Source organism: Castanea sativa, chromosome 7, assembly GCF_040712315.1.
Source record: "Castanea sativa cultivar Marrone di Chiusa Pesio chromosome 7, ASM4071231v1".
Taxonomy (NCBI): Eukaryota; Viridiplantae; Streptophyta; class Magnoliopsida; order Fagales; family Fagaceae; genus Castanea; species Castanea sativa.
This window is the reverse complement of record NC_134019.1, coordinates 43,618,765-43,626,990: the sequence shown is the minus strand read 5'-3', so window position 1 is coordinate 43,626,990 and position 8,226 is coordinate 43,618,765. Positions and strand designations below refer to the sequence as shown.

Below are 8,226 nucleotides of genomic sequence, written 5' to 3'. Positions count from 1 at the left end.
AATGAAACATCCAAAAAATGATTCCTGTCTAATATTAAAAAGAAATTAGACTAAGGCACCTAAGTCTTTATAATCCAATGAGCTTTTCCTACCAGCAAAATATTGTTGGTTACTGCACTATGATGACCCCTGAACAATGAAACTGAACTTTTTTTTTTTTCAAAAGAATGTCACATCAAATGCAAAATTCTTTTGATATATTTCATAAGATGAGAGTATATTAGGAGAGTTCACAATATCAATGAGCATATTTTGAATTTACCTGACCACTATCAATGTTTTGAACTCTTTTATCCATCTTGTATTGTAGCAGAACTCTGTCTGCAAATCACTCTAAAGCTGAAACTTTTCTCGTTGCCAATTTACAGTAAATTAGAAGAGCAAACAAGCAAGCAACAGGAAGGAAAACTTCAAATAACAAAGTCATACAATGTACAAACTCAAGGATGGCAACATAAAGAGGGAGAGAAAGGAATGGAGTAAGGGGAAAAAAATTAATAGAGGGTAGGAACTGTGCCGAGGAAATAACTATAATAACTGTCGCCTATTAAGTTCTCTTTCTCCAGTTCTTTTAACTTTTGGCACAAAAGCCAAATGCAAGTATTAGTTTCGAGTTAAAAGTTACAGTGTACACTAAAGAATTGAAGAAGGCCTGCTCCTCTGATCTCTTCTGGAAGCTACCTGGTATTCACATAGAGAATAATACAACAGACAAACATGAGATAAAGCTTAATTAGGTACTGCCAGCTTCCATTGGTGTAGTAAGAGGAGCTAGTGTGTTATGAGGCAAGTTTATTCCACCCCCCCTCACGGATATACTCGGGGACTTGACTGAGCTAGCCCTGCTCACGAGATTTGAGTCAAGAAATACAACAATCACTGTAATGTCATCGTGGAAATGGCGACGGACCCCACGGTCTATCTTCTTCAAGTCCGAATATCTCATTTCTCTCTTCTTTGCTGCTTCTTGCAAAGCAGCTTTTATCAGCCTTCTAGCACTTCCCTGCATAAAGTTAGGGGGAAAAGTAAATTCTCTTCTGTTTTCGCCCGCTAATTAATGAGGTTTGTTGTATAACATGAATCTGCCACTTATGTGGCAAGTATCCAGGATCAAATTTAAAAATTTTCAATAAAGCATGTGTTGAAAAAAGATGAAAAGGAAAATAACAAGTGTAGAAGTTAATTGTCTATCCTGCTTGATGGGATAGTACAACATTTAGCAGTCAGCACTAAGCAGACATATTTCAGTAACATGACAGCTAAAATTCAGTTAGTGCGTTGTGGAATCTAATACGTATGTTGGACATTACATTATATTGAGTGCACCATGCATATACATACATAAAACCCTGTGAAGGAGAACAGGAGCAGATACAAGCAAATATTTCCCTGGCTAGAGTAAGAAAAGTCAGGAAAGTGTAGACATGTTACATTTGAATGCCCCATGGATGTGACACATTTCCACTGCTCATCCATTGTAAGTTGTGGATGAGTTTTTATGTCGAATGATATATAAAACCTATTGGAACACTTTCCATATCTATCATGCACCCAAACAAAGGCTAATTTAATGTAGATTTGATACTATTATAATATATTTATTTAAATAAAATATAAAAATCAGTTTTTGTCTTTCATGAGTAAACATAGGCTACTGATTCAAACACTAATCAATCACAATAAATTGCACATATCCCTTCTCCTCTTTAACATGATATAACAGTGCTCAAATGACATTACTTTCTTCTCACCAGGAAGGACAGCCCAAATTAGCAGATTATAAGTTATATTCTACAAACTAGTCTGTTAAATAGAAAAAGGAAAAAAAGGGGAGGGGAGGGGAGGGGAGGGGAGGGGTGGGGAGAGATTAAAAATTTACTACTGACCGAAAGACTCCAAACTGAATTTAATGTCTTAACAGATTTTAACCTCGTAGTCAAATTATTCAGTTTATGTACAGCTATGAATTACCATGTGGAAGATGATAATGATGATGATCACATTCAAGTGATGGCTCTTCTAGGAAAAATTGTTACAAATCCTAATGGAAAAACATTCACCAATCTCAAAAGAACTAGTATACTCATACATGAACAATTCAAATTCAAATTTCTAGATATAGTGCATGAGACCAACTCAAATCAAGGCTGAACTGGATAATGCTCTACCATACTTTTAGACTTAAGAATGGTAAGAAATCAACAAGAAAAAATCTCTATCAGTAAAGTACCAATATTTAGTGTTAAGAGACTGTATATCTTACGCTGTGTGGATGATTTTGAACCATGTCAACAGCTTCCTGATTGGTAAGGTGCTCCCAAAGCCCATCAGATGCAAATATAATAAATTGATCATGGGGTTGCAATGGGTGCACGGAAATTGTTGGTTCAGCGCTTAGTATTGGCTTTTTAAAAGGTTCACGAAGGCGAAACTTAGCATATAAAGGCTCCCTGTTGAACTCAGCCTTTTTTAAATACACATCACCAATAGATCTAGAAATCTGCAAGATGAAAGATTCTGACAATTACCAAAGCACTCAAAAAAGGAGATGCATCAAGTCAAACAAGCCAACATATACCCACAAGAAACAAAATCTTGTGTAGCGTCATCATATTACAATCCTATTTGGCAATCAGATATAGTTGAGTTCCATACATCAGTGAAACATTCATTCAGAAATTAAACTACATTACATACATTTACAAAGAGCAGGGAGGAGTGAAAGATAACATGTGCCTCTTTCTCTTAGGATACTGCTCAGGTGGGGAGACCTCTAAATTATAACTCAAAAAGATTATAACATGTAAACTACATATATCAAACACAAAGCTACCATATAATGTAATGCTTTAAAAGAAGAAGTAAAAGTTAGATCCCTGATGGCCTGGTTTCCTGTAAAGTGACATCTACTTCAATTAATCAAGATTCAAGAATCCAACATTAAATGATTTCTATGGCAGTCTGCCCCAACAGACCCTCCACGTAGGTGGAAATAATCTTTTCATTATTACTGCAGTAGTAAACTATAAGAACCACCACGCTGGTAGTTGATGTAACATATTTGTACCAACTACCATGATTTCCTGCTACATATTCCAACTTAATTCCTCCAAAATCAGCCTCTATATCAAAATCTAATCAATAATATTGCAGGATCAGCATGATTTGGAGTTGACGCCATCTGAAGTATGTGCTGCTTAAATAACTTTTCAAACAGCAGAATAAAATTGAAATTTGAAAATTTAAGAATCGTGTTCATTCTCACTTGGTAATTAGTAAAAAGGAATCAAGAAAAAGGAAGAGAGATTTTGAAGGATGCATAGGCAGGACCATATCCCACTTTCCTCTAAACCACTTTAAGAGTTAAACACACCAAAAAGGGTGCCTCATCCGTGGCCTATGCTCACATTAAAGATGGAATCATCCTGAAAAATAAATGAAATTAACATAGGAGAAGAGAAGATGTGGGGGGGATGCTCCACTGTGATAAACTCTCAACTCCTCTTGTTTTACTAAATACTTTTGCACTCTTAAATATGAAAGAAAAAAAAGGGAGTATGAGCATCACAGAATCAACTAAATGGAAATACTATGTAAGATAGGAACTGTAATTGACAGACAATTAATAGGAACACACAAATAGGGGCAATGCCCCATAAAATAGGAACACACAAATTTTCTTTTCTTGATTCAGCAGTAATAAAACTAGGACTAGGAACCAATTTTTCACATTGTATGAAACTTACCTGTATAAGGCCCTTTACACGCCATACATTATGCTTCAAAACTACAATCTGTGGGTCCTCGGGATGCAAAGAATGCAACTCTTGTCTGACAGACTCTATACATACATTGTGCTCTGCTGACAATTGGATGGCTAGAACCTCCCCTGTTGCTTTCATAACTCTTCCCAGGACGGCACGGGAATCACCCAGGTTGGCAATGTAGAGGGTTCCATTACAAACAACACCAACAAGACAGCATGATCCAACTGCTGCAATCTGTGGTTTCAATGGCCATTGTTTGGTAACAAGAGACATGAACCCATCTTCTGTTGCTTGATATGCTTTCCTTATCACATCCACTGACATCGATTGTTGCTCTGCAGTAAACCCTGCATATAATAATCATAACAGAAGATTCAGAATAGGGATGATCTTAAAACTCACAAACTCGCTACTGTAAATATATATTACCCACAAGCATAAAATTACTTTGAGTAATAGCATAAATTTGAAGATCGCAATTCTAGCGTTTGCAGTTAGTGGCTAAGAAGGGAGGGGCAGGGGGGATGAGGTAGACAAAGAACAGAAAATTCAATTTGAATCTTAAAATTTCCATTCTTTGTGGCCCCAATTTTTCCTTAAAAAAGTCTATGCGTGTCATTTTAGGTCATTCCTTTATTTCAGAACATTAACACAATAAGCCTTTCCAATTCAACCAAGTTTGATCTTGACTAATGTTTCTTTGCCATTCAGCCATCTAAAATTTTACCCTCAATCATATATGTTATTTAACAAAATTTTCTAAGCAGCCAAATAACAAGCAATCAAACTTGGGACGATAGTAACCATAAGGGAGTATAAAGTGGAGATCACCAATTAGAATCTCCCTTTTCCCTCTCTTAAGGGCCAAACTCACTCATCAAAACGAATAAAAAAGTAAGTAAATAAAAATACATACTTGGGACCATAATAATCCATCAAAGTTGAGTCTCTTACTCTTGAGATGTTGAAACAGGTGATTATTGACATAGCGTGACGTCTCAGGCCCCCCATGCCCATCATAGACCCCAATAAAGGTGCCAAAGGGGCCGTTCTCGTTCAAGCTCAAACTGCCTGACTCAATCTGGCTCTGGTCCTCAAGCAAATTGTTGGCTTGGACTACAGCCATAGAGAAGTCACCATTCAAGTGCTGTCCAGAGTCTTTATACCACAATAACCCGTCTTGGCGACCCCCTGCATCTGAACCTGTATGAATATATCGATCGGACCTAGGCCGAAAACAGGCCCTGAAAAAGTTCATCAACTCCGATAACATCCCTCATCTCATCCAAACAACCCTCCAAATTCTCATCAACATCAAAAACCACTCTAACCAAAAATTCCCAATTGTGAATTATCTTTTCCTCAACTCCACACCAATAACCATACACTATAACAGCATCAACAACAAAACACCATAAAAATCAATAATTGTTCAATCAGAAACCTACAAGATCAACAACAGAGTACAAATAGAATCAATAACTGAAACCTTAGAAACCAACAATATCAGATAAGTGGCATGAAGAAGCTGCCTTTACAGTTAAATTCAGTTATAGGATAACACCAAAAAACATGAGGAATACTGTAATCTGAAACCCATCTTGCGTTTCCTTTTAAAGCAGAAAATCCATGACCTCAACAACACATACAGCCGCTAAAGATGAAAAATTCAACACACAGAAAAAAGGGTGGTGTTTGAACAAAAGAGTAGTCAAAGTTACTTTTTTCTCAGACAAGTGTTTGGTCAGCCACTTAAAAATCCAGAAGGTCTACCACTTCACATTGAAAAATATAAGCCCTCCAAGAAACCATCAAACACAAAAATTCAACTTCCTTTTCAACCATATAATATATACAATAAAAAAAAACACCATGTTAAACAATAACTATAACAAAATAAAAGCTGCCTTTTTTTTTTTTTTAAATATTAATGTTGAAGTAAAAAACTTACCAAATAAATTGGCTGTTTCCTGAAAGCTACTGTGTGCTAGAGTTGAACAAGAGGAGGATCTGGAGAGAACAAGGAAAAGTTCATGTGGGTTTTGTGCAAAAGCATTAGATCTGTGGATCCATCAAATCAAAGAGAGGAACAAAAAATAAAAACAAAAACAAGAAGTGGGTTTTTGTTGTTTTTTGCTTTTTCTACTCTTCTCTAGTGGTGTGTGTAAGATGATATTGATATAGTAGTTGAGAAAGAGCAGCACAAAGCTAAATGGGACTTGTCAAAACACCAGGGTCTATGTTTAAAAAGATTGGCCCAACTGAAACTTCCTCTCTCTCTCTCTATTTCTCTCAGCAGACAAGCCCCATAAAAGGCCAACAATGGAGAGCTTGAAGCCAGCAAAGCAGTGGTGTAGCTATGGGCTCCACAACACTGTAGCTTAGAGAGTTATAGAGAGAGAGAGAGAGAGAGTCAATGAAGTTATTTGGACAAGGATAATGTGCATGGTGATATCATAGGGATTTCATCAAATGGGGTTCACACAAAGCCACGTGGAATGTGGTGGGGTTCTTGACAATTGACACGAGACCAACACTATATAATTGTTTAGTGAACATACTATTATTATATGAGAATATTGTAAATTGTTTCCCAAATAGTGAATAATTACTCTTCTTTTTTTAAAAATTGATAAAGCAATAAAACAAACCTCTTTATTTATACCAATCTAGCTGTAACATACATACAATTTTCATACATTTTTATAATATAATTTATTGATGTGGTAAGTTGTTATCATTGTAACATTACTTCTACACAGATAGTAATTTAGACAAATTTTTTAGATATTAATTGACAAAGTGTATAATTCCTTATAATTTTTTGTGTAGATAAGATAGAGAATTGAGAATATATTTTTTTTTTAAAAGAGAATTTTAACTTATAGTGTCCACACTTGGTGATAGCTTTTTATCATCAAACTTAAGATTCATTTGGTTTGCGCGTCCATGTCTCATGTTTGCGTCTTTTTTTTTTCCACCTCAGCGTCTCTTGCACTATTCATGAAACATGAACAGTGCAAATAGGCAAATGAATAGTGCTAAACAGTAGTGAACAGTAATCGAAAAATATTTTTTATTGTTTTCAGTTTTAGCAAAATAAGCGGTATCCAAACGTACACTTATTATTTTCTATTTAGTAGCCCATAACCCATGCAAAGGAAAACAAAAGGGAAAATGAGACCAAAAAAAAAATCATATGCCTTTTATAATTTTTTCCTTGTTTTAGTAACAAGGATCCTTTTTATTAAAAAGACATTGATTGAGAATAATAAAAGTATCATTAAAAGTACTTTGGTTTTGTTCAAAGTGCACGTCCACTTTTGATGCAAAATAATTTTAAACAAAACTTCTACATTAAATATAATGAAAATCATCACTCCAAATCCAAATCCCTCTTACATTATTTTCTTGTAATAATTCTTTTAACATTTTCATATTTAATAATGTGAAACATCTATTATCCATTATTAGTACAAAGTTAAAACAAAGTGGGGCTATGTTCCTATATTTATCACTTCCTTCATGCTATTATTTTACATGTAATTTTTTTGTTAGTACGCATAATAATGTAATAAGATATATATTTTATGTTCTAACTGTCCATTGGAATTAATTAATTAAATTGCAAGCAGAAATATTATCACTTTGTGCATGTCTCTTATTTGGGAGTAGTAGCACGAAAATGTTGTGCCTCTGCAAGAAAATGTTTAGTTTTTTGGACGGAGCAAAGTCTCGCCCACAAAATTTAGACCCAAAATCAGTTTTGTTCTTGTACGGTGTCAATTAAATGGTGCCAACGACGTGGGTACTGATTATTGGCTTGTCCTTCTAGTCAAACAATATGACTTTTACTTTAGAGGTTGTAAATTTTTCTAAATTCAATCAATTTGCCAAAACACGACTTCTTTTTTGATATAATAAAAATATTAAAAAAATAAAACAAAACAAAACAAAAACAAACTTCTTCTTCTCTTTTTTAGCCCGGGTAGGTTTTAGACATATGACGCTTGTCCATAATGATTACTTTTTATCATTGAATGAAGATATTAATAAATTTATTTTACAAAGTAAGCAATATTCAATTCATCTTAAAAAAAAAAAAAACTAATTGATTCAGAACCTACAACTAAACATAATTTTTAAGTGTTTGGAATTTGGACTTGCTCGTTGTCTATTGTATTTAACGAATAAATTCAGATTTATCTTGCCATGAAAAGTAACTTTCTTACAAAATTATATTAAATTTTTTATTCCTTCTAATACTCTCTCTCTCTCTCTCTCTCTCTCTCTCTCTCTATATATATATATATATATATATATATTCAATGGTTACCAATAAATGGTGAGATACTTAAGTCTTGGATATTTCCATGGAACAAACTAAGAAGAGCTATAATACTCTTGATAATCCCTTCTAATACTAAGTCAACATGTAATTAGATTGGACGTCTCCATA

At 34.4% G+C, this 8,226-nt stretch overlaps 1 protein-coding gene across 2 annotated transcripts; it reads right to left on the bottom strand.

Annotated features, from left to right (window-relative positions):
• Nucleotides 1-475: 475 nt before the first annotated feature.
• Nucleotides 476-6,169, bottom strand: LOC142642960 (putative protein phosphatase 2C 60). Of its 2 annotated transcripts, none has more exons than XM_075817429.1 (5): nt 5,719-6,169; nt 4,722-5,211; nt 3,747-4,114; nt 2,264-2,500; nt 476-1,003 (listed from the first exon to the last, which is right to left on the bottom strand). In XM_075817429.1, exons 2-5 carry the CDS (start codon nt 5,038-5,040, stop codon nt 734-736), a joined length of 1,194 nt encoding a protein of 397 aa, XP_075673544.1. In that variant the 5' UTR covers nt 5,041-5,211; nt 5,719-6,169; the 3' UTR covers nt 476-733. The 2 variants fall into 2 exon arrangements, with proteins under 2 accessions (XP_075673544.1, XP_075673546.1); XM_075817431.1 differs by having other exon boundaries at nt 4,722-5,154; nt 5,719-6,091.
• Nucleotides 6,170-8,226: the final 2,057 nt, after the last annotated feature.

Excerpts from the sequence above, each read along its gene's own strand:
- LOC142642960 (XM_075817429.1), bottom strand. The coding sequence starts at position 5,040 with ATGTTATCGGAGTTGATGAACTTTTTCAGGGCCTGTTTTCGGCCTAGG. Across the intron at positions 2,501-3,746 it reads GTGTAAAGGGCCTTATACAG|ATTTCTAGATCTATTGGTGA; the intron begins GTAAGTTTCATA and ends TTCATCTTGCAG. Across the intron at positions 1,004-2,263 it reads TTCAAAATCATCCACACAGC|GGAAGTGCTAGAAGGCTGAT; the intron begins GTAAGATATACA and ends AACTTTATGCAG.